General features: G+C 45.3%; 2 protein-coding genes across 10 annotated transcripts in view; both read right to left on the minus strand.

The window, feature by feature from the left end:
- RUFY3 (RUN and FYVE domain containing 3) overlaps positions 1–15,747 on the minus strand; it is a 58,530-nt gene extending 42,783 nt beyond the window's left edge. For 3 of the 9 annotated variants that reach the window (XM_049814734.1, XM_049814733.1, XM_049814739.1), the window contains exon 1: positions 15,394–15,747. In XM_049814734.1, coding sequence (XP_049670691.1) covers positions 15,394–15,706 — 313 coding nt within the window. In that variant the 5' untranslated portion in view covers positions 15,707–15,747. Of the gene's footprint in view, positions 1–6,811; positions 7,277–7,370; positions 7,637–9,346; positions 9,439–15,393 lie in introns of those variants that run through there. The other 6 variants (XM_049814738.1, XM_049814740.1, XM_049814741.1 and 3 more) reach the window with 4 other exon arrangements.
- A 4,561-nt stretch (positions 15,748–20,308) lies between these two features.
- Positions 20,309–22,313, minus strand: UTP3 (UTP3 small subunit processome component). The gene has a single exon (XM_049815290.1). It carries the CDS (start codon positions 21,944–21,946, stop codon positions 20,378–20,380), a length of 1,569 nt encoding a protein of 522 aa, XP_049671247.1. The 5' UTR covers positions 21,947–22,313; the 3' UTR covers positions 20,309–20,377.
- Between the last annotated feature and the right edge of the window lie 3,610 nt (positions 22,314–25,923).

The raw sequence follows: 25,923 nt of genomic DNA on the forward strand, positions 1-25,923 counted from the left end.
CTCTCACCTACAGCTGTACTTTGCTGACACCACTGACCTTGCTCCCTGCAGTGAATAGTTAGTTTTATCTATTTCCTCTGACCACACCACGCACATTGATTGACTCAATCCCCACGCTGCTATCCCGCACCTACCTCCTTTGTTCTCTCAGTTAACGCATCCTTATCCAGCATCCAACTGCCCAGAACTGCTTTGCCTCAAATCGCAGCACCAACAGCTTGTGCCTTCATTATAAACTGTGACAACTGACTGCAATATTTTTTAGGGTAAAACTGTTATGAGATTTTTTTTTTTAAAGGCCACTGTCATCACTCTTGTTTTAACATGTGCTACTCCTCATGCAGCAGCATCAGGGTCACAGACTGACGTGACCATTTTGCCTTCGCCACAGACATTTTGACATAAGTTAAGGCTTGCACTGCGCCAAAAGAAATAGCAGTCAGATCTACAACAAACTGGGAGGAGATAGAGGAAAAAAAAAAGTACAGAGGACTCAAGAATTCCAAGCCCAAGCTCCATTACACATATAGGACAAGTAAATACCAAACGTACATCACGCACATTAATGGTGTAATCCCACCCTAAGTTTTATTCCTGTCTCTGCATGATTACCATGAGGCATTTCTGTATGTTGCAACTGTGTGCAGTCACATTGAATGTTTCTCCACAACCAGTCTGTTTCCAGAGGGAAATACATGAGTAACTGCTATGGGAACTTTCTCATTTAGTTTGGCACTTAATAGTTTGCACAGAGTTAAAAAAAAAACAACAGAAAAAACCCCAACCCTACATTTTTTCGCTCCTCATGTTTCACTTCCCATCTTAGTTGACATCTAAGAGGCTTCTCTGCAACATTTTTGAATCATTACCCCTGAGGGAGATAGGCCTGCCCCCATTTCCCAGATCTGACTTCATTTAGACTGAACAAGCTTAAAAGAGCAAAGAAAACAACTCTCCATTTTAATTTCTTAATTACAGCACTGAAAATATTTATAAAACTTCAAAATTTAAAACCTAAACCAAGATTAGAGTAGCCCTGGCATAGGTCTCACCCTAGCCTTACAGGGCACTCGCACACTCTCTTTTTCTCTGAATTGCTTCAAATCAACTGGAGGGCTGGCACATTGTACTAATTATCCTGAGGAGCTTTTTAAAAACTTAGTCTTCCCTCCTCTTTGGTTCAGGGTCAAGTGTCCATCTTCTCTTGGTCATTTCCCTTTATTCACAGCTCATGACAGGATTCAGTATAAATACAATAAACAGGATGTCTCCTCTGTCCCTGGGGAGATGACCATCTTTATCATGTTACTTTTCGGTACACGCTGTCTGGATTACATGACCTAACTGCTATTCAAAAGATTTATGACCATTAACACACTAATTCATTTATCTTGCATATCATTGACTTGACATTTGTTCTATTAAATCTGGTCTCCAACTCCTTCAGACTTTTGACCCGTTTAGGGGTTTCTGCCACCATACATATTTTCAGAGGTACTTTTCTGACAAGAGACTAATCTCAACAGTTTCTGACTGTGAAAGGTCCCTGCTACTCTCAGTACAGTGTTTACAGCAGATTTGTTTTGTAACGGGAAAGGCACAATCCATGGAGCAATTTCACCTCCAACAGTTTGCTTGTCCTGTTCCACATTGCTATAAAAAACCTAAACCAAAGTAGCAGTTACCAGGGTTTCTTCCTAGGTGTGCTTTGTTCTCCTCAGATCAACGCAGCTCTATACCAGGACTACAGTTCCTCCAGTAGCACAGACCAGTATGGCAGATTTCCCCTCGTGTCACACAGTTCCCTCATAACTGAACAGCTCTGTAGCTCACCCAACAAAAACAAGGAGATTCTCTCCCCCTCCACGCAAATCTAAGTGCCGAGAAGTTTGCCAATTCGCAAACCAAAAAATATAACTAATAAGGTCATGCTGCTTCCTTAAACTGAAGTGTGCAAAGAAACATGGGAAAATACTCGAACAGAAAATGAAGAGAACAGGTAGAATCTGAAGGATGACTCAATAAAGACTGCAATAGATTAATGGGCAAGAGGTATTTGAGCATTGAGGAGAGCATTTGCTTCTTCTGAAGAGCTATACAACTTCTACTAAGGACAATTTACACAAGCATGTGTCTGAAACTAAAACTTTAAATAAAACAGAAAAAAAATATCTGACCTTAGCTACCAAAAATGATACTATGGAAAAGATAATTTCATCTTTGCATGTTATAAACATACCACTCCAATTCCCCATTTTAGTACAAATAGAACAGGATTTAAAAAAAAAAAAAAAAAGGATACTGTATTCTTGACAGTTGCAAGTAAATCCAGATCATACAGTTATCACATGTATTCCTTCTGCTCTCAATTACGAGCCGGTCCCACAAGGATTAAAATTTCCATTGCTCTAACGTGAAGCTCCTCATGATTATTCAAAGCAGACATTTAACATCCAGTAAAACCTTGCAAGACCATTTTGCACTTCAGAACTTCTCCCCAAAGTTGAGATCAGTGTACAATCCCACATACACATGCACTCTTGAACGTGCAACAAAATACAATCAAGGTGTTTTTCACATCTCAGTCCCTAAAGATGCCTCAGTGATCATTATACATATTGCAAACAAACAGGAGCTTAGTAGCCACTAGTGTCACATTTCATGACACCTGCATAGGACAGTAAAGTTCTGATTACCTAATTAAGAACCACTGTTTGTTTAAAATAATTCTTTTTCTAAGCCAAGCAGAATTACAGCATATAACAAAATCAGCGTATTTTCAAACACACAGAGATGTTCCAAACAGTTGAAAAAGAAAATTGCTTTTATTGTTAAATTCAGCATCCATCTTACATGCTATATTGAATACATACAGTTGGAAGAAACTTAGTAACTATACTAATGTATTTACCCTTCTGCTACATGCTACTTTAAAACGGAATAAAATTTAAGTTTTGCTCAGAGTTACTCTCAGAAACTCCAACTGTGTGGCAGGAATGGAATTACTCCAAATTTACACTGTTTCATCTCAGATCAGAATCTGTTTCCCAAAGTATATTGCCTTTGGCTTAAGTAGCAGAATTGGGCTCGGTTTTACTAGAAAACGTTACCACCACAGGAGTATGCCTATTGTTTTTAAAATGTCAATGACTAAGACTCTGATCACCACCATGCCCTTCCGTTCCTAGCTCCCTCCCTGTCCCTCCAGCTCCCATCACAAAACTGGCCTCAAGTGGGTTATTCTGGAGAAGGCAAACAGACTCCTGAGGGAAGGGCTGACAGCAGGTCTGGCCTCAGAAATAATAAGCACCAGCTGCAGCTTTTGCCTCTCTGCTTGGGGAGCCCTTGCAGCACCATCAGAAAGCACAGCATCTGCCTCTAGCGCTCTCTAACATCCCAATTCTAAGATCTGGCACCATTAAAACACTTCTTCTGATGCCTCTGTCTCACTGGAATTAAAACACAGTGCTCCAGTAAGGGATATCAAACCAGAGCAGATAAGAATCACTTGTTTTAGTCTCCTCCTGTATGTTTAAACTGTCATTCCTAAGTCATCTGCTTTAAAAAAAATCAACAAAAAAGGGAAATAATAAAACTAACTGCTATTAACAAACTACTTCTACTGGAAAGAGAAAAAATGTGCTGCAGCTTCTTGTTTAGTGCAATTCAGTTCTCTCAGGTATCTTACTTTTTTTGCCCTAGCTTTGGTATAGCTACAAGTAAAAAAAAAAAAAAGGGCACCTTTAGCAAAGTGGAAACTCACACCATAGCCAATCTTATGAAGAAAAGCTTGAAGGTGTAAGGCCTGTAAGACAACACAGCTGAAAAAGCTGGGAACCCAGAAGAGTTGAAGCTAGGGACCACCAGTCTCCCATGTAATTTAAGAACCAAGTCATCACAGGGCGTTACACAAGAGCAGCCCAGCAGAAGTGCATAGCAGTCAAAATTATTAAGACTAAAATCTTATTCATCCATCGCATTTTAAACCTTCCCCAGCCTGCGTGCTGTTCTGTTCTTGACCCTCTGTCTTCTCTTTCTACTTCCTCGCTGCCCAGAACGGCTCCCTTCCTCATCTCGCTATGGCACCGTGGGCTGGCTTAGCAGTTCTGGGATGCAAGGGTGGGTGCAGATACTGACTATGCAAGGCTAGGAGCACAGTTTCTGTTCATCCTCAGCATGACAGGTGCACGGTGAAGAGGAGGAGGAGGAGGAAGGCAGGATGGCTGCTTGTGGGCTGGGGGCATATCAGATTACAGAGCAGAGAGACCAGATGCAAAAAAACTCTCGGGAAGCAGCAAGAACTGAGGGACAGCAACTGGAGGCTTCAAATCCTTATTTCAACAAGCTGTCGGATTTGCTACTGCAATAGATTATCTTTTACATGTCTTGATTTGTAAGGGGGAAAAAAGTAATCTTTTGTTATGCCTTTGGCACAACTCTAGAACCTTTTTCTTTTCCCCCCCCTTCTTCATAATCCCTACCTTACCTTTCTACATCAGTTTTACAGAGGCATTACAAGACACAACAGCTTCAGCTCCTAGGTCTCCTGCTTTTCTTCTCAGACAAGCACTTGGTGTCTGCAAGCCCTGTCATCCTTTCCCCTCAACCCGTGCGTACACTGAGGACACAGCAGCAGTGTTGATGCAGTAACACCAGTTCGAACACTAGGGCTAAAGCTGTGTCAGCTTTTCTATTATGAACACTTTTTCCTGACCTGATATCCGTGTTCAAAATATGACTTCAGTCCAAACCCTTCCCCCCCAAAACAATCAGTCTTTCTGTCTCCCAACAAGCAACCTTAATTTACGAATGTATATATATCTCCATAAAGATCATCATGATACGATTCTCTCTTTTTTTTTTTTTAATTCATTTTTGGCATATGAATCAAATATGGCAATGAAATGAGCAAATACTATTTTCTAACCCTTTCTGGTACTTGCAAGGGAGCGGCTGTAATTACAGCTTTAAAAACAATTCTTTTTCTACTTTTGGGGAAGGGTTAGTCTAGTATTAGCATTTGAATTGTTTACATAAACAGGCAAGAATGCAATCTGTACACATAAGGACACATATTCAGCATATTTGAGAAAGGCGACCTAGAAAAGCAACCCTATTACAGACACTGGATTCATCCAAGCCTACCTTCCCCATGAGTTTGCTCAGAGCAAGGCAGCGAACAGAGAGGAAAGAGACACATACAAAAATAAGGATCTAAAGAACTGACTCACAGCGTGACTGAAAGGTTTTCCAGGCTATACTATGAGAAGAGCCCTAGACTGCTTGCAGGGTCATTTACTAACTATAACATAACGAGTCAAAAGAGTACTTAGTATTTATGAAAGAGAGAGAGAGAGAGAATATATAAAAATCAATCCACCTACACTAGAATGTACTATTAAAAAAACCAAAACACTGAAGTCCAGAAACATACAAGTAAGACTGAGCAAGGTCTGAATAAGCCTGTGCTACATACAAGAAACATGGGAATTGGAAGTCAACTGAACTCCTGCACCCTTGGCTCACCCTGTACTCACTAGTCTGGTTCTGCTTTCCTGAGCCCACAGCACCTCTCTGAAACCCTGGGACATGCTTCAGAGGGAGTGCTGAGCCCACAGCACCTCTCTGAAACCCTGGGACATGCTTCAGAGGGAGTGTCAGTCTCTGCTTTTGAAACCTCTGTTTAATTTCCCACTGTCTAAGTATTTGGCAAGCAAATTCAAACCCAAGGGCTGCTACCACTGAATGCAGCTGTCAAATGGAGATTAAATTATCACCTGGGAATTAATTTTAAAGCTCAAATCCTCACCACAATTTAAGTTCCCTCATCCAGCAGGACAACAATATAGTAAGACATTACTGACTTGACAAGCCAGCAGCAAACGGGTCAAGCGAGACTACTTGGTGGAGTCGCACTTCAGTAGTTACTGGAAAAGGGTCAGACATGAAAAGATAGAGCCCCTCACTGTAAGACCAAAAGACGCTCAGCATCCAGCAAGGGGCACTCAGAACCTGGCAATGTTGGGGACCCACGGGAGCACTGGCTAGCGTGCAAAATTCTTACAGAAATTCATCGTATCTCCTTCTTCCCCACTTTTTTATTGGTAGACCAATGTGAGGATGTCCTATTGTGTTTTTAGTACTCACAAAGCTTTCAATCCTTATTTTACATGACCTGGTATTAAAACTGTTTTCACCATCAACCCACATCACAAATCCTTTTTCAAGAAAAAAGCAAGGTGCGTTACACCTCCACTTTTCAGGCTTCCAAGCCATTATAAACAACGGCACGCTTAATAGAAGCGAGCTAGAAGACTTGTGATGGTATTATCACCTGACAATAGGCATAACTCGTATCACTTGGGGCTTTCCAAAAACTACCCACTGACTGTACACAGACACACATCTGTGTTTTGCCAGTATGCTCCATTTGTAAAAGCTGACAGCTGACTAATAGAGCCGTAAGCCCTGTTTTAGGAGTAAAATCATGATTAAATGTGTCACTTGAGCACACATTGTGGTTATCTTCCTTCCTGAGAGATACAAACCTGATCTTTCCAGATATGTCTTCAAAAAATACTAACAATTAAGCACAAATCTGTCTCTCTTAAAGGGGTGGATTACCAAACACGCAACAAATTCTAAGGGCAATCTGAAGCACCGATTTGGCTTTCTAATATGCCGAACGGTGTCCAGGTTCCCCAGGCAGGACAAGAGCCATCTCGTCCCGGAGACACCCCCTCCCAACTTGTGCAGCGGTTCTAACACTGCAACAGCTGCACGGATTCCAAGCCAGGGAACCGGACCGTACCTTCATGGGTCGGCTCTGGGTCGGGTGTCAGCGAGATGTCGTCCAGCTCGCGCAGGCAGAGCCATTCTCCATCCATCGACACTCGAAATTTGCAAAGATAGATGGTCTCCATGGCAGCCTGAGTGATCTTGTCTGTGGTGGGGGTTGGCATGTCGCTTTGAGGCGTCAGAGCAGACATGATGACTCAGCTGGTACAACAACAATGGGGGGAAAAAAAAATAAGAACTAAAAAGAAAAGCTTTCTGAAGAAGAAAATAAGAAATACCTTGCTACTAAAGGATAGATATGCTCAGGATCACACAGACTGCTCTGGCCTTTTCATATATAAAGCAAGGTAAAAACGCGGCTCCTTCACGCTCGTCTCTTCCTCCCTCCTCCTTTCCACCAACTGTCGTTGTCTTCAGCTATGCTAGAGGCTATTGATCCTAAGCAACCATAGAAAACCTGGCTTCTGCATCAAAGACGGGGGGGGGGGGGGGGGGGGGGGGAAGGTAAAAAACAAAAATTAAAAAAATAAAAAGCAGAAGAAGGAAAAAGAATGGCTTCCTCTGATGATTACCCAAGCCAAAACAAAGGAAGAATGTAGAGACAGATATCCAGGTCTGCTGAAATCAAACTGCTGGTCTGGTCCCTTTCTTCCCAGATAAGCCAGGACAGCAAGTGCTGATAGGATTGGTTGTGCGCAGTAAGCAGGGTGTTGACCAAAATGGCTGACTAATGAACTGAACTGAAAATTCAGGCTCATGTGATCAGCTGCTCTGAGCGTAGAGCAAGCAATTCCCAGGATGCTTCCTAGATGCTGCTGATGCAGGGACGGCAATTAGGCTCTCATCATCCACAGCACCTTCTCATCAGGCTATGCTAGTCAATTTGTGAGCAAGCATAACGCACCACGCAGATTTCTCATCCGTCTCCCCCGAAATCCTACAAAGGAGCGCAGACTAGCAGCACGAGGAATACAAAGACACATTTGTATTCCTTTCATATGCCTGGATGTCACTACATGAATTACATAAGTACCTTTGTTTTCACAGTAGGCATGCAAGTCGCAGTTTATGTTTTATTTGCTGTGCAACCTTCTCAAAGGGTACTTTTGAGCTAAAATTTCCCACATACCAAAAAATGTTAGGATCACTTTATCCTCTCAGGGAAACGACGAGGAAAAACAGATCTGGCTCTAAGCACGTCAGTGATCAAGGATTAAGCTCTTTTAGGAGGGCACGTGCACATGGAAGAACAATGAGGGAGAACATCACAAACACGTACAGCTCCACAACTGAATCTCACATTTTTAAAACCTCATCTGAACTGGTACTGCTCAGGTGAGGCTGGTGAAGAAGTACTACCACTCCGCAGGCAAACAGGCTTTCCATCTCTCAAGAATAAGATGACAGCACTGCGTTGCCCTGTCCCTTCCCAGCTGGCTCAATCTCTTCCATGTCCCCAACCCACACCCCCCCACCTCTAGGGGACAAGAAGTCCCAGGTCAACAGACACCCTTCTTATTCCCGAGGTCACTATTTAACCAGGGGATGGGACACGGTATCACCACCCACTTCAACTACAATATCAGGCAACAATTAACTTATCTTACTTTATTCCTGCATGGCTCCAGTATATTTGTGGAGAGCAGATGCGTAGCATCCATCTGAAATGGATGCCCAGTCCCCGTCATGTAAATTCAGAGAAGGCTGACTGTTCTCCAGAACAGCATATTGATAGAAACATAGGATTGATTAATGCACAGGACCTTAATTACTCTCCATCCTTCTTCTTCCCTAAAGAACTACTCAGAAGGATGTGTGTCTATTACTTAGGGATGTGAAATACAAAAACGGATCACTTGATACAGAATTCAGCATGCAAATGCATACAGCTTTTGGAAAAAAAGCACCCATTATGTAAAAAAACTCATAAAGCTGGAAAAAAGGGGCAAGAGCTGTTATTTCTAACAGGCAAGAGGAAGCAGTTGCTTTCAGTGCAAACTTCCTGCTTGGTGCATAATATTTTGACTCGGCAACCCTTTCCCCCCATTAGACTAAAACAAAGAGCCATGCAGCGTATTATTACAGTGATGCAAAGGAGAATTATTTCACAAACGACAACAGTTACTATTGTTCCTTCTCCCTAAGAGAGAATGGGGTTTATAAAGCCTGTTGACAGCATTTTAGCTCATATGATATTTATATATCCTTTCACCAATGACAGCCTCTAGTTTTAGCATTCACATTGCACCACGCTCTTAAAACCAGTGAAAGTCACCATATACAAACAGCTCCAGGAGAACAGCTGTTCACTCTTGCTAACTTTTTGAAAGAGACTAAACAAACAGCAAATAATCAAAATAAACCCTTCAGAATCAACAAAGTACCACAAGCTGTTGTGCAAGCTATTATCCAACACACCTAATTATCAGTTTAATTTTTTTGTTTTGAAACAATTAGAAACACAAGCAGCATTAGGTGTAACCCTGCAGCTCCCATTTCACAACACCCATCTTCAACTGAATTCAGCACCAGCAAGTGAGCCACATACCTGGATCACAGTGGAGGTCTGTTGAAAAATTAAGTAACTGTTCAACTTCAATTGGTTTTATGCCATTTGCTGCTTCTTAACGTGAAGAAACAAAGAAGCCAGTCTGTCCCTTCCAGCTCAGTTATATTTTTAGGCTCCTTTATGCAATTCCTGCTGCAAATACTCCACAGGGAAATTTAAGTACTTGAAAAAATTTTTTCAGCTTTGATTAATTTCAGTTTATTAGTACGTTTTGCCCAAAACAACACTTTGGGCACAATATTCCACCAACAGATTCTGAACAATCAACATCTTAAATGAAAGTGAGCTAACTCACTTCTGTAAAAGTGCACCTTTTACTCCTCTAAGAAACGGAAATGATATCAAGTATGCATATGCTTAGAAACTCTGATGAGTTCTATTTGATTTTTTTTAAAAAACAATAATGACAAGTTCAGAACTTACTTTTCAAGCCAATTTGTTTTTTCTTGCAGAGGTTTGATACAGGTATTTGAAGACTTAAGAGCTCTTTAACTGTCCAGAGGAGGCTGTAATCTCCAGGTTCCAGCACAAGGCTGAATTTACACCTACAGTGTAAAAATAGAGAACTTGCCTTCCCAACAGAACTTTCTGGGTAAGCTAAGCCAAATAGAAAAAAACTAACAAGAACGGCTAATGTCCATATGTCTGTTACAGTATTATGGGAAAATAAAAACTCTACTCAGAAAAGGAAAAAAAAAACCCAAACCAAAACAAACAAACAAACAAAACAAACAGGAATTACCCTATGACTTACTGACCTGCAAGCCTTTTATCACCACCTGGAAAACACAAGACAAACCTTCCTCTACCCTCATCCCATGCCTCAAAATTATAAAGCGACGAAGCATCTTATAAAGAAACAAAAGAAAAGTATCAAATACTTGTATCTTCATAAAGCCTTTGATAAAACTACCATGCAACTCAAGCCCAACTGATAAAGCACCATCAGGGTTCAATGAATGGTCAATGGACAAAAGAAAACCAAGTGTAGGTATAAATGAAGAAGACATGATTAACCAAGAGCCGCTTTCTCAAACTCAAACAAATCATGGAGCCTTGACTGGTCTTACAAAACCCTCATATTAGCCGCACTTTGGCAAAAGTGGATAGAGGCTTTGGCTAGATTACAGAACAAGGCAGATTTTTGCAAAAAAGTTTTCGAGATAAAAGAATTAGAAATTGACTGTGTTGGAATTTTAAGACTCACCACGTGGAAAGCAAAGCACTTCATCAGCCACGAGTATGTGAAAGCTCAGCTGTACTGGAAGTATTTTTAGTTTCAAAAGCTGAATAAATTAGAATTAATCTAAGCAATAAAACCCAAACAAATTCCCAAACAACCTTTTGGACCCCAGGGGGCACCTTTGGGTGTACTTTTACTTCCAGTGCCAGCAGGCCAGGCCTGTGAGCAAGCTGAGTTTCAATCATTAGGGGGGGGAAACTTTCCTGATCACTGCGTAGAAATTGCAAAGCAGCTGTATAGCAAAATGGCAAAGCTGGCAGATGAGATTATTGCTTCAGATGACTGTGCTGCTTCTGGTTATTTAAAATCGCAGGAGACCACAGAACCATAAAAAAAGCCACCCATACTATACAAACGGGAACCACTACTGAAGGAAACTGTCCGATGGTAACAGCTCAGATGCACCACCGAGCTCTAAAACAGCTGCTCAGCATGTCAAAGAGACTACAATGCTAGAGGTAACTCCATGCAAACAGGATAAAAATTATGAAGAAACACAAGCCTTTATATCACAGTCTAAAACAAGCATGAATCACGAGCAGGTTCTTGCAAGTTCTTCTAAAGCCTGTATGTAACCTGTTTGCAGCTGCTGTATCAGATTAGGCAGCTCGACAGTCTGGTCCAGTAAGGCAGCTCCCACATTTCGAAGTGAAACAATTCTGATCTTCCTATTTTCTGCCCATGCTCTTGCCCGACACATGACAACCTCTTACTAGCAAACCTGTGAACAGGATTTTTGCTGTCATGCCCTCTTTCTTTCACTTCAGCTTCAACTCTGCATCAATATGCTGTCCAACTACCCATTAGTCCTCTCAATAGCTGTACCAGTTGTGACGACTAGAAAAACAGCATCAGGGCTACGCCTGGTACAAGAGCCAACGGAGCTGCTATTCCACAAAGCACAGGCTCACACTCTTCCAATAGCCTCTCTCCAGGCAATCTGTTATGCGGAATGTAATCTAAAAAGATAAAATTAGTAACAAAGCATCTACGTTGAAAAGTCTGTTTCTGACTTTACTGCCAGCACAGATACGTACATTACCTCAAATATGAGTGGCACTTTGAACCCTGCATGCTAAAAACACGAGTGGACAAAAGAAAGTTTAACAACCCGAAAACCAGTGACACAATTTCTTAATTCCTGGAATAAGTGATAAACTGTTTTTTTGTCTACCTATTGTGAAATACACTGGTATTATTTAAGGATTCAAGTAACTCACATAATTGAGGGCACAATTAAAAAAGGGGAAGCAAAAGTCTACTTGAAGTGTCATGATACCTGGTAGGTTTTCAGTGGGAGCAAGGAATGGGTTGTGTTGGGTTTTTTTCGGTTGTTTGTTTGGTTTTTTTGGGGGGGGGGGGGGGGGGGGGGGGGGAGTTGGAGGGTTTCTTTGTTTGGGTTTGGTTTTTTTTGTTTGCGGTTGTTGGTTTTTTTTGAGACAGCATAATCAAGTTGCTTCTACTGTATTTGAAAAGTATCCTAAGGTTTTGCTGCAGCTTAGCATGTTTAAGTAAATCTTCTTGTTCCTTCTGCCTGTCTGGAACCATCTGTATTAAAAAAGCAGGTGCTGCTGGCATGAAAAGCTTTTATAGTCTCCTTCCCTTAGCAGCTCTCACCTTCACCTGATGTTTGGAATCACTTCATCTCCCTTACCTCGTAAATCAGAAAAAACAGATAAGGTGGAGAAAGATTAGTTGGAGGGAAGAAAAAAAATTATGTCTGAGACAATATCTTATATAGAAAATAAAGTTGTAATAGGAACACATTCTTAGGATTTTGTTCTTTCTTACCATATATTCTTCATTACGTTTGTTGCTGGGCTTCAGGTCACCAGCACTACAGGGCTTGCACCACTGCCCTGGAACACAAGCATCATGCCTCCAACCTGGGTGCGACTAACCCTTGGGTTGATTTCTACAGCTGGAAGCAAGAGTTGCATGCAGAACCCCATCAAGTGACCCCTCTCCAGGAAAACCCTAACACAGAGCTATGAAGGCTGTCATCAGTTCACAAACAGCAAACAAAATTTTCCAAATTTTCAAATATAAAATTAAACAGCTGTACAGTACCCTTCAATCCTGTGGCAAGACCTCTCTCTCAAGAACAGTTTAATGATTGCGTCCTAACAGGGAAAAAAAACCCCAAAACTTTAAATAAATCTCCAAAACATCCTGAAATACTGGCTTTTCAGTATATTGGTCCCTACCTCCACTATAACATGTAAATGCCAATACAGAGTAATTATTTTCATTCCTACTCATGGAAATGACAGCCTTCAGGCACTGAAGGGAGGAATTTGTGATCCAGCAGGAAACACCCTTCACTTAAATCGCTTCTTTCAGTTTACAGCTACATAAAGAGGGATTAGTATTCATAGAGCATATCAGGTTTTTCTAATACATGCACAAGATGCAAAAATAGCCTTTTTCACACTCCTCAGTTTATCTTAACTCTAATAGCAACTCCAGCATTGAAGAATCAAGGGGAGCAGACATGAACAATCACTTCATATACTATTGCAGAATAAGGAGAAGCAGATCAAGAATTGTCGATGCTGAGCTGTTATCGATTATGGCAACCTGAGATCATGACACATGAGAAAAGCCCATGAAACAGGGCTCCATGGGCCACTGACGGGTCTCCCCAGTGATACCAAAACAGACATGACAATCTTTATAACCCAGACCACGATTAATGCCGCTGCACCTCAATGCTGCACAGAGTAACGGTTGTTCAGAGGCAATGACACCTGCAAGGCCACATACTCTACAAGTAGCCAGGATTAAGTCTGGAATTTAAGCACACAACATCCTTTCTGCTCCAGACTGAAGTTCTAACCACTGCTTTGAGGACAACCCCAAAGCAACCAGTGAAGAAGCAAGACTTTGCAGCAGAATCCACTGCTCCTGCTGCTCAATGATGAACAAATGAAAGCTGCTTTTGCAGGCATGAGAACTGCGGGGGAAAAAAATGAAAAGAAAAAACCCCAAAACGCAACAAAAAAACCCAAGGGATGATGAAAAAAACTGATTTACAGACAGAGTTTGCCCCAGGACAAACAGAGTCCAAGACACCATGCAAAGCCATAGTGATTCCTGTTCCCTTCAGACACCGCTATCACTGCATCAGTCACTCAGTTACTGAGCGGGCTTTGACAGACAATATTGCACAGGCAGCTATTACCTCTGAGAATGAAAAAAACACTTTTATATACATTTTATAAGGCTTTTTCACAAAGCGTACATGAATAGCCACTGCAAAGTAATGCTAACATGGGGGATAAAGCATTGCTCAGCCAATGAGTTTTTACACTAACTCCTTGAGAACAAACGCGCTCATCTCAATGCCTCAGTTTCACCACATCTACACAGAAGCCTTCTTACAACCAGGTTTGGACAGTAAAAGTATGATGGCTAAGATACAGTATTTTTCTTAAAGGTTTCTTTTCTATCAGAAATAGCTCAATCCCTTGCACGCACATCACAGGACTACAGTGGGTAAAGATTTCCTATTTAGGTTAAAAAAAAAAAAAAGTAAAAATGAAAGTTTTGACAGGAAGCTATCAGTTTAAACGACAAGTCCTCAGGGAGGGAGTTTTGGCCTGGGGACAAAAGTTTGCCATCAGACACAGCCCTTCATATAGCTCAAAACAAAGTTAGGTCATTCCACCTGCTCTTGGCATTACAGAAATTGGCTTCTTACCTCACTGCTTAAAACTCTGCTGAGTAACAGCTTAAATAAAGTGCATTAGCTTTAAAAGGAGAAGGGGAAAAAAAACCAAACCCATCCCAAAATAATCAGCTAATGCGTGAGTGAATGCTCACCTGGGATGTAAACAGAAGGAGACAAAACAAAGGCAAAAAGCTCGGTCACCCACACCCTGGCCCAAGCCCAGAAGATAAAGCTACTATTTTCAAGATGGATGGATGGATGGAAAAGGCAAGATCTCTTGTATATGCACCCATACACAGTTTTTGTTTTAAAAACACACACAACAGCTACTTCACAGCACTCCAGCTTACCCAAATACACCACAAGAACGTTACAAAGAATCTTAGGAAGCAGAAAGCTATTTGCAGCCCCACATGGGAGCGTACACATCACCAACGTGCTTCAACCTTGTCAAGCGTCCAGGCCGCAGTGCCCTCGCCTTAACTTTGTTTTCTACGCCCAGTACCAGCAGGAAGCCCGAGCGGGTGTTTCCCACCCCCAAACTACACCCCAAGGCCAGCTTGGGAGGTTTCGGAGGGCAGCACAAGCTTTTCCCAAAGGAAAGGGTCCAGAAAGAAGTCTCCCTAGCGTGGGTTTTGATGAGCCGGTGGGTCGGCGCTGCTCACCAACGCGTTAACAAACCGCCTCCTTCCAGAACGCTCCCTGCCCCTTCTCTGGCCAGCTCACGCACATGCTGCCAGGGGAGCAGCCAGGCCGCCACGGCGCCCCTACGAGCCCCCCTTCCACTGACGCCCCGCCGGGCGAGGGGGAGTTTTGGGGAGGACACCCCCGTTTCCAGGAGCCCCGGGGCATACCGTGGCGGACTCACCCGTGCCCAGAGCCGCCCCCTCCCCCGGCCTGCCCTCAAAGGCACGGCTCGACGCACCCTCAGGCGGGAGCCCGCACCCCGGCAGGGAGGCGCAGACCTTCCCCACCGCCGCCCCTTCCCCGCCTCGCAAGGCAACGGCGGCCCTCGGCCCTGCCACGACGCCTCCCAGCCGGTTCCCCACACCCTACCCCGCCCGGAGGGAGGCTCCCCGCCGCTCGGGGAGGAGCCCCGCGGCTACTCACGGGTGCTGGGACCGCCGGCTCCGTCCGAGCCCGGGTAGCTCAGCACCAGCACGGGCAGGGGGGACCCGCCGCGGGGCGCCGGGGGTCTCCACACGCCGGGCGGCGCGGCGGCGCCTTCATGGCCGGGGTAGAGGAGGAAGAAAGGCGGCGAGGCAGGGGGCGCGTCCTCCTCCTCCGCTACTGCCGCCGCCGCCTCCTCCTCCCCGAGCTCAGCCCGCCGCTCCATGGCGGGGAGCAGCGGCTCCGCGCCGGCCCCGTCCCGGGAACTTTCCGCCAGCGGCGGCAGAACCGACGCCCGCTCCGCCTCCGCCATCGCCGGGCCGGGCCCCGCCCCGGCTGGGAAGCAGGGCCGCGGCCGGCCTCCTCCCGCCCTCCGCCCCCGCCGCGGGAGGGGTAGGCGGGCGGGCTGGTGCCTCCTTCTCCCCCCGCGCTCCCTGGGACGCGGAGCACGGCGCTGCCGTTCCAGCGGCGGGGTTGTGAGGGCAACGGCCCTTGGCCGGCCCTGCTGCCGGGGAGCAGATCGCTCTCCTCCGTCCCGGGCTGGGGCAGCAGGCCAGCGCTCCCCGCTCAGGTTGCCTCCAGGATGGACCACGGCAGGCTGACAGAAAAAAAAAACCAAAACGGATAACCGGACTCTGATAGGTGTCAGGGCTCCGGACGGCATGGAGAGGACCTTGTTTCCACCCCTCCTCGGAGAAGGGTTGTTTTTTTCCAGCCTCATACCCTTAACGCTTTCTTTTTCAGCACTGCCAATTCGTCTGTCTCACACTTTAAGAGAAAACAAAGACAAGCTCACCTAGTCTTCTAGCACGGGCTTCCCAGCCCTGCTACACACACCAGCCGGACCACAGGCTGTGGAGAAGCCGTTCTGAGCAAGACTCCATCCCACCACGTGTTAGTTCATGGTCTTTTTCTACACCGAGCCAGAAGAGACAGCAGCCCTGCGTGTGCGGCTTTACCTTCGCAGGACCAGAGCCTGCACGGGGAAACACAGATTTTAATCTTAGGAAAGCACATTCATACAGCAAACAGGGAGTCAGACTCCTTCCCATGTGCTGTAACTTGACCATGAAGCGAAGCCACTACACCATCTCCTGCCTGTTCCTCCCTTCGCCGAGGGCGAGATCTCATGGACAGCAGCGTTTCGGATCCTTTGATAAGAGGTGGCAATACAAGGTCCATACACTTTCCTTACTATTAAAACTACAAAACAGACCATACCAATGGGCATTTCACTTGGGAGGTTGTCTTATTGAAGACAGTAATAAAGACTTCTCATAAAGCAGGGCAATTCTCATGGACTGTAGTGTTGCCAATGGGCAGGGAGAAAGAACATAAATCTGCCAGTTTTTAAAGAATATCTTGCATTCGGTGCACTTAGGTTAAGCTGAAACGTGTTGCTTCTTTCTTTCAAAATCTCACATAAAAATTGCAAAACCGAAGCTGTAAAGGCAACTGCTTCCTGAAGACCGCTTTTTCCAGTGCTGCCCCAAGTCATGCAACATGTTGCAGCTAATTTAACAGATGCTTTAATCCATTTCACAAACCTCAGAGCTGAACGTCTGAATTGCTATTTGCCAGCGCTAGCGAGAGTAAAACAACATCCAGACTGTTGCTGGCAGAATATTATGGAAGGTAACTGGGAAAGCTCTGACAAAATTTAAGGCAGGAGCAGATGTATTTCCATGTGAGTTATTCAATGTATTTTCCTTACCCTGTATAAATAGAATTGTCAGGTCACGATGCAGAAAGCATTATCCACCTCCCTGCCACTGTAATTTTTCTACCCAAGCTTCCAAACACATGCCTATGTGCTTTTTAAATATGAATAATTTACGTGCCAAGTGCACACGGGACTGACTATCTCTTGAATCACCGTGCTCCCAGCGAGCGGAGGGAAAGGACGCAGGGGAAGGCATCTCCATGGCAGTGCGGAGCAATTCAGGTGAGGCATAGCTGTTGCCTGAGCATGTGAGTCCTAACCTGCATTAGGTGCTGCTGAGGCAGACCTCACCACCAGTCCTTTCTGAGCAGGGAAGCTGGTACTTGCTAAGCAGGAGCCTGATGAGGACAGGTGCCACCCCACAGCTGAAGCACATCGCTTGGCAGTGTCAGCACCATCTCCTGAAACACTACTGGCAGAAGGAAAACACCCAGTGTTGACCATGACCTTGCTCCACTTTTCACTTATTTTCCTGACCATCATCTGCGGTCCTTCCCCTATTTCACATGTGTCCATCTTGATAGGGATCTTCAAAACCTATTTACCACCACAGATTTCCCTTCAGCACAAAACATCCCTCTAAGAAGTATTTCTTAGAGCAACCTTACATTGCATCCCCCCACCCATGGCATTGATAATCACGGCCTTCCCATGACCGTGCATACTTAAAACCACACAGGAATGAGCTATTTATGGCTTTGTCCAATCTCTGAACTAACCAACTGAACATAATGCTGTGTTTAATCTTCATTAAAACAGGCTGGCACAGCAGTCTGGGGAGACATGCTGTGCCATCTGCTGGCTGCCTGCGCTGGGCGTGCTATGCTGCATTCCCCCTTGCCTTAAGCCCAACGTTCCTGGGGAGTGCGTCTGTAACAGCAGACTAATTCATTATTACCCTTATTTATTGCTCAGATGGAAGTTGCTGGAGTTTTGCTTACAGGCTGCCTAAAGCTTTTCAAGGGAACACAAAGCCGTCTTAGATACTTACAGCTTGCCTGCAGATCTACAAAAGATCCTCAGCCCTTCATTTTGCACAAAGCACAAACCGTGCACAAGCAGGTGCTGTAGTAATGAGATCAGTTAGCATCTCTGCTGGATATTTTCCGCATCCCTCGTGATGCCCGTTACACAACACCATTCCTCCCCAGAAAAAGCACCTAAGCTGCTTCTTTTCCCAGTACATTACCTTTTACCGACTTCTCCGCAAAGCCTCGGGAGTGTAGCTCAGCATTATCAGTAGCAGCCTCCATCACGATCCCAGCGCGGAGTTAATAAAAGGTGTAGTTTTGGGAAAAGCTCCTTGGTAAGGCTAAGAGCCACTAAAAGCCATATGTTCCTCACTGGAAAGAGCAAGCAGCTAACGCTGTTGATTGCTGCTAACAGTAAGGGAGAATGAGTAAGCACAGGTGAAGGACATCTTTATCCCCACAGCTAATAGGTTACACATCTCACCTGAGGCCATCAGCTCACAGACAGCATTGCTCAAAGGAGAAGACATGTTCAGTGATGTCTTCAAGCAAGCCTCAGTTTTGCTTCACTGACTCAGGCAATTTCATGGAAGGGTTCAATTCCCAATGCTCTGTAGCCTGTTTCTGCGGAGCAAAGTTGTTTGTTGGTTTTTTTTTTTATTATGCAGAGTTTAACTGCTGTTTGGCCTGTAAGCAGCAGGGGGCAAACAAATGCAGGGCCATTAAAGTCAGCAGAACTCGTCATTTCACTATTTTGTCCTATACATTTATCTACCATACCAGAATCCCCTCCAAAATCAGCATGCATAGCTCCACATCCCATGGATCAGGGACATATAAGGACTACAAGAAGTCTCCTTACTTCTGTTCCCATCTGTCCAGCTTAAGTTTATCGTTTTTCTACCTCTCCCTTAAACAATTGGCTTTGAAAATTAACAAAACATTCTCCAGTCAGCAATTAACAGCACGTTCCTGACAGAAACAGGCCTAGGGTGTAAAGGTTTACATCAAAAGCTATGGAAGCACTTTGCACTTGCAGAAAATGAGTGCCTACATGTTTGAATTGTACCACCCAGCCTGTCACAGGCTCAAGAACGCATCCTCATATTTTGGTGTCCCCCAAGACTACCACAAACACAAAAGCAATCCAGAACAAAACAAAAAACTCCCAAAACAAGTCACCTAGACACACTAGTGTGTCCATAATGTGAAATAACATCTATCAACAATGTAATTATTCCCCTTCAGTGATTTCACAAGGGAAAGAGACAGTAGTAGCTTTCAGATACTACTGGTACATGAATCAAGTCATGACCTCCCTGAAACCTGTCCCAGACACAAGCACAGGTCTTACCTGAGATAGTGTTTGTTAAATCTTTTAAGGAAAATTGATCAGTCATTCCTCCTTTACAGGCTGAACTGGAACTGGCCGCTCACAATCAGCTCCCAGCAAGAACTTCAGTGTGGGGTTAAACGCGTTTTCCCATCAGAAGGCATGGAAGTAAACGAAACATTCTGAAAGTTTACTCTCAAACTGAAGACAATATTAAGTCTTACCCCTTTGTCCTCTACCAATGCTATGTTAGACCAATAGGAGCAGACAACAGTTAACATATTTATCATAGCTGAAGTTGATGTATTTATCCAGGAAAGTCCTGGCTTTTCTTCTCATTGAATTCAGAAGGAGGTGAAACAGTATCTCAGGCCTCATGGGATTTAAGTAATAGCTTTCTGCTTAGTTACAAAATTATTTAAGAGTCTAAAAGTAGTTAGTTCTTAAAAGGTATGAGCACAAGGAGGAGTTAATCAGAACAAGAAATGGAGAAAATATCACAACCATATGGATCTCATTCTGCAGCTCAACACAGAAGGATGGACCAGATCAAGACAGTAAAAAGGTGAAGCCAACAGTGACAGCTGCACAAACCCCATTCTCAACCTGCCCTCGGGAGCTCCCTCCCTCCATCCTATCCCATCCCATCAGTCCCGCACGGCCCATTTCATTCTCTTCACTTGACACATCCCTTGCAGCCTCTCAAAGCCAGTATTTACAGTATGGAAAGATGACAGCATCACAATAGAGGAAAACGCCTCACATGCAGGCCAGGTAAGGAAAGGGCCCTGTGCTATTTTTAGAGGTGGCACCTTCTGAAAAGCATACTCCGCAAAAAAACAAAGAGCAGCCCACCCCCAGTCTTCTCAAGGATCAAAAACCACAATATCATTTATAAAATTTTTATTGGATTCAGTAGCGCTACTCGCAGCTCTCTGAAACAGAGAAAAGTAAGTATCACTGAAGCTTCCTGCTTTTCTTAACTCCCGCGCGAATGCCGGACAGTTCCCCGGCATATCTGTGCAATTCCCTCCGAACTTCACGGACCTGGCCCTTGCGGCGAATCTTGGCTCGCCGAAACTTCTCCCGATGCTTGACCCTGGGGTTGCGATCAATTTTCTTCCTTCTGGGCGTCAGGCCTTTGTTCTTGATCATCTGATAGGTCACACCTCTCTTTTTATGTGGATCCTCTCCTTCCAACACCGCTTCTTCTTCAAGCATGTCTTGATCTTCGGTTCTTTTCCTCTTGAGTTTCAACTTCTCCTCCATCATCTTATAGTATTTTAGGGCAGACTCTTCATCCAGCTCCGACTCATCTGACAGTTCAGCAGCAGTAGCCTGGCCACTAGCAAGCGCAGAAGCACGTTTCGATTTGGTTTTCTTAACATCCGGTGGGAGGAACAGCGCAAACTTCTTCTCCTTTGGTAATTTGTCTTCCTTCTTATCATAGTAGTTTTTCAAAAGCATACGAACTTGTGAGGATAACTTTTGATCTATAACAGCTAGGTCATTGATTATATTTCTATAAGCAACCAGCCGTTCAATAACGGGGTGACTGTGAACCGGCATCCTCTTTGACTTCAAAACCAAATAGAAACTGATATTGGCACAGTAATTCAAGTAGAGATGATACTTTGTCTGCAAATAGCGACTGCCTTTCCCTTGCAGAATAGTGCCATTTTTGACCATTTGCAGCAGTGGGTGCAGCTCATCCTTGAGCTCCATTAGCTTGACTTCAAAGTCCTCAATCAGCTGCAGGAGCTCAGGGGACTCCTGCTTCAGCAGCTTCAGCTGCTGCTTCTTGGAAAGGGCCTGCAAATCCTTATCAATCTTCTGCCCCTTGCCATCGTGGGTTTTCTGCTGCTCAGCCAGATAGCCCTGGATCACATCCAACCCATAGTCATCCTCCCCTAAGTCCTGCACCAACCGCCTCTGGATGACTTGAGCCTCCTGCTCCTCTTCCTCCTCCTCAGCATCGACTTCTTGCTGGCTACGCTTGCCCTTGGCCTGTGCATCGCTCCCATAGTCTGTGTCGTAGTAAAGCTGTTTGCGTTGGCCCCAGGAGAGCTCGTGGGGGAGCTTGGTATCCTGATGGCGCTCCTCCAAGTCACTCCCCATGGACAGCTCTCCATCTTCATCTTCAACCTCACTTCCCTCCTCCTCCTCGCCTTCTCCATCCTCATCCTCCTCCTCGCCTTCTCCATCCTCTTCTGCACTGTGGTCCACGTAAAGATCCACCCCCTGCACCTCCCTCTCCTCCTCCTCCTCTTCTTCCTCACCGCTTCCATCCTCCTCGCTGTCCTCCGGCAACTGCAGCCCCAGCACCTCCTCCTCCTCCTCCTCCTCGCTGTCCCCGGCCTCCTCCCCGCTCTCCAGGGCCGCCATCACCGCCTGGAACTTCGCCTCATGGAAATCCTCCACCTCGTCCGCCAGGCCCTCGGGACCAGCCTGGCCGCCATCCTCCTCCTCCTCCTCTTCGGCGGGCTGAGGCGGCGGCCGCAGGACGGTACCGCGCCGGGTCCTCATGGCTCCGCTCCGGCTCTTCCACCGCCCTTCCGCTTCCGTCTTCCAGTCCCTTCCGCTTCCTCCCGCCCCCGGTTCCCCTTCCAGCCGTTCCGGCCGCGGGGAGGGTCCCGCCGTAACCCTCGGTGCCGGGGGCAGGCAGCCGTACCGGGGGTACGTCCCCGCTGCCTCCCGCCCCGGGGCCGGAGCCTGCCCCGCCGGGGAAGGGGCGGGACGGGCTGGGCCCGGATTTCGGAGAGAGTAGTAGGGACCCGCAAGGAGCTGCGTGACCTGGGCAGCTGCTTAGGCAAGGAGTTTTTTCAGTCATGGTGGGTATCGGCACTGCAGAGTGTCCCGCGGAAAGAAAAGAGTGCTTTTTTTTCTCTTCGCCTAAAAGCACGGATGCATACAACTGCTGTCTGTAATCTTATAACAATGAGGAAATTAAAAAAAAAAAAGGGCAAGATAGAAAGCGCACCTGACATCTGTCCCCTCATGAACTGAAACTTCTTGTTACTCAGTTCCTTACAATGAGATCAAACTTTCAGAGAGAAAAAGAAGTATTTGAAAACCTCCCTGGACACATCTGAGGCACGTATGTTAACTCTTGCACCTCCTTCCCTCCACCGAACAGCATCTCCACAGGGATACGGGCATCTCCTGGCAGGATCCGGGCCCATTCTAGAGGCTGCGGGTCAGCCTTCAGGCTGTACAGCGAAGGCAGGCTGCAAAGCTGGGCTGCTGCTGCTTCGCCGTCCTCTCTGCTCCTTGGAACAGCCCCTTTACACCAATAAACAGATGTGTCCAGAGCATTAGTAAAGGAGCAATTCTGATTTTCAGCAGCTGGGAACCCCTCATCAGGAGGGATTTTAAAGGAATCTCTATTCATTCATGTTTGTGTTCTCATCCTCTATTTTTGCTTGTGTCTGTCGTCTGTCACAGAGCACCCAGCCCAGCCTCCCACCATTCCAAAGGGAAAAATCACATTAATACTGAGGCGCATGGAAACGGTCTGTTTTTAAGCAATGCAGACAGCCGTGCCACAAGAGCAGAGGGCGGCACAGTAATTAGTTTAGTCTGAGCTCAGAAACCCAGAGCCTGATAAATTGAGCATCCACATGTCCCAGCAAGAGGAGTTCTGCACAGAAGTAGTGCAGGTGCTTTTTTCTCACCGCAGAACAGGTGCAATTTTATTTTTAAACACTGCCGTCCACCTTCTTGTGGAAAAAGACGTGTCAAACAAATAGCAAGGTTAACTGAAACAGAGGTGGGGTGCACATCTTTACTCACTTTTTGGTGATTCATTTGGATTCTGGTAGATCTGATGGCAGACAAGTCTCACTTACGAGCCTTTTTTCTGACATGCTTAGCTGTTCTACATAGTCACTGCTGCATCAAAATTTTCCCTATATGCTCTTGCACCAAAGATACGTTTTGCCTCAGACTAAGACACCTTTTCCAAATCTGTCCATGCCAATTTTCAGATATCACCTCCCCTGGAGACAGACCTATTTAAGAAAGAGCAACAAGAATAACTTAGTTTTGTTAAGTGAGACATAGCGTTCATTTAATTTGTTAGTCACACCTCGGTGTAAATTCTCACTTTATACTAGTTGGCCACTAAAATACAGCCATCTCTGCCCATCAGGCTTTGTAATCCTGCTGCTTAATCCTACCAGTTTTTGTGTGAAGTCTACGCAGAGAAGTCTGCATGCAATTCCTGCGCAGTTAAAATTCCAGGTAACTTTTGCAAGTGTGACTTACAAAAACCCAGGCCTTGACTGTGTCCCCGGCCCCAACGGTTTCCATCTAACTGCCCTCACAATGTAGTGCCCTCATTTTTTTAAGATCTGCTCTTTCAAAATTCAGGGCCTTAACGAGAGACCTACTTCCACTTGGACTTTCATGGATTTAAATGGAATTAACATGTTGTCTCTCAGTCTGAGGTTAATTTCTAAGAGCAGGAAAGATATAGCGTCTATAGACATTTGAAATTCCTCCACGACTTGCTGAAAACATGATTCACTTCGGGTGAAGCTGGAGATGACCTCCAATGTGAGTTAGTTCATCCAGCTAGCAGAAACTGCTCAAGCCAAACCACACCAGTTTGCTGTAAGCATCAGTAGAATCACCGCTACCAATACGATAATCAGTGACCGCTGCAGGTCTCTTCTATTTTAATCCACCATTTTCTTTGCCTCTGAATGAGAAATGAGAAGGAAAACAAGCTGTAGAACAGACTGCTAGCGGATGGTGCGTTATCTGGAGATACCCTGTGCCCTGGTAGAGCTGTCCTCCTCTCCACTCCTTACCCAGCGTAGCACGGACATACAAAGACACAACTATTTTGCCTCACTTCAGCCAGGCACCTGCCCAGCTTCTCACCTGGAAAATCCTAATTCAGCATGTCCAAGGCCAAGTGGAGGCACAGGATGAGTGGAAGGAGACTGAGACTACAAGGCTGGTTCCCATTTCTTTTCAAATTATCAATTACTCCTCTGCTAGCCTCTGTCTCACAGTGAGGTTGGAAGTCTAGCTCCCCACTCAGCTCAGAATTTAAGCCTCGGGTGATGGTTTGCCAGCCCCTTGCCAAACTGCCACAGTTCTTTAACGCCTGCTTCCCCAGCTAATTTTCTGTTAATTCAAAATGTCACCCAGTAAAAAGGGGATAGTCGATAGAAGTAACAGTCCATAAAACAAATCTCCCTCTAAAGAGCTTGCAATCAAGAGAGAAATCCTCAGAGACATGCAGGTGGCCGAACGGGACTAAAAATAGCTCTCATGCCACCACGTACAGACCAAAGGGACTGTATGCAGACATGTAGATTTAGCAACCGAAATTCAGATATGCTGAGTACCAGTAGTCAGGAAAAACCACTGAAATTAACAGAATCACACAGAATATGATTCTGCTCAGTCTCTCTCTTCAGGTTTGAAACATATTCATGGATGCCTCTGCTTGAATTTTACCAGTGGCATATTTTTGTCAGTGCAGTTTGGCAAAACAGACCCTAACCAGCTTCTTTTGCATGTGCTTTATTCTGCTGCCTGCATCCCCCCTTCTGGTATATTTCTAAAAAATCTATTGTATTACAAAAAAGGTGACTGAAACAAACAGTGCTTTAGATAGACACCCCTACCACCTCATGGTTAGCCAGGTCTATTTTTAACCTTCTGCAAAAGATGGGGGACAGGGAACATCTTGCTGCTGCTTCAGAGGAGAGCTCTACAAAAAACTCTGTTGGCAATACTTCCTGGGGAGGGGAAAAGGAAACAAAATTTTTGCCCTCCTAAAGATGGAGCCCTAGTGAGAAAACAAGGTTTGTAAAGAAGAATTAGGGCATAAACCCTGCTATGAGCTAAGCTTGCACCCATCATCCCCCTGCACCTGCCGGGGGGAAACCTTGCGTGTGGGCACTGCTGATGCAACACAAAAGCTCATTGCATCATGCAACTGCCAGATGAGATGTTTGCGCTATAAGAAAAAGCTCAGGACACAGATTCCAGGCTCTTTGAGCAGCTCTAGGGTTAGGGACCCAGCCAGCAAGGTCTGAAGAAAAGGAAGACAGCCTGTAAGGTGACAGGCTGCCCTTTCAGGAGCTGGGATGCTTGGCAGCGTTGCTTAATGATGTTAGCCTCTTGAGAGCTTGGCACTAGCGACCAACCCCAGGAGACCCAAGGGTGGCACGGGCTCTGTGAAAAGCCTGTATCTGATCACCAGGCTGCTGCTTTGCTGCATAAGGAAAAGCTGCCGAACACAGGGAGATTTACCATGTGCTGCTAATGTTAATTGAGACAAACACATATTGCAGGTAGCAGAAATTGAGGAATCACTGATGCGATAACACTGGCTAAGAATGGGCCTGCCGGCATCGTACTTTGCTCTGCCTCCCCTTTTGTCCCCTGATGTGGGTGTTTGGAGGCCCTTGCTAAGATTGGGCTTCCCTTAAAAAGTGGCCTTTTCTGTGCAAGTCACATACATATGCTACAGAGACAGCTCT

Source organism: Accipiter gentilis, chromosome 12 (assembly GCF_929443795.1).
Source record: "Accipiter gentilis chromosome 12, bAccGen1.1, whole genome shotgun sequence".
NCBI lineage: Eukaryota > Metazoa > Chordata > Aves > Accipitriformes > Accipitridae > Astur > Astur gentilis.

Excerpts from the sequence above, each read along its gene's own strand:
- UTP3 (XM_049815290.1), bottom strand. The coding sequence starts at position 21,946 with ATGAGGACCCGGCGCGGTACCGTCCTGCGGCCGCCGCCTCAGCCCGCC.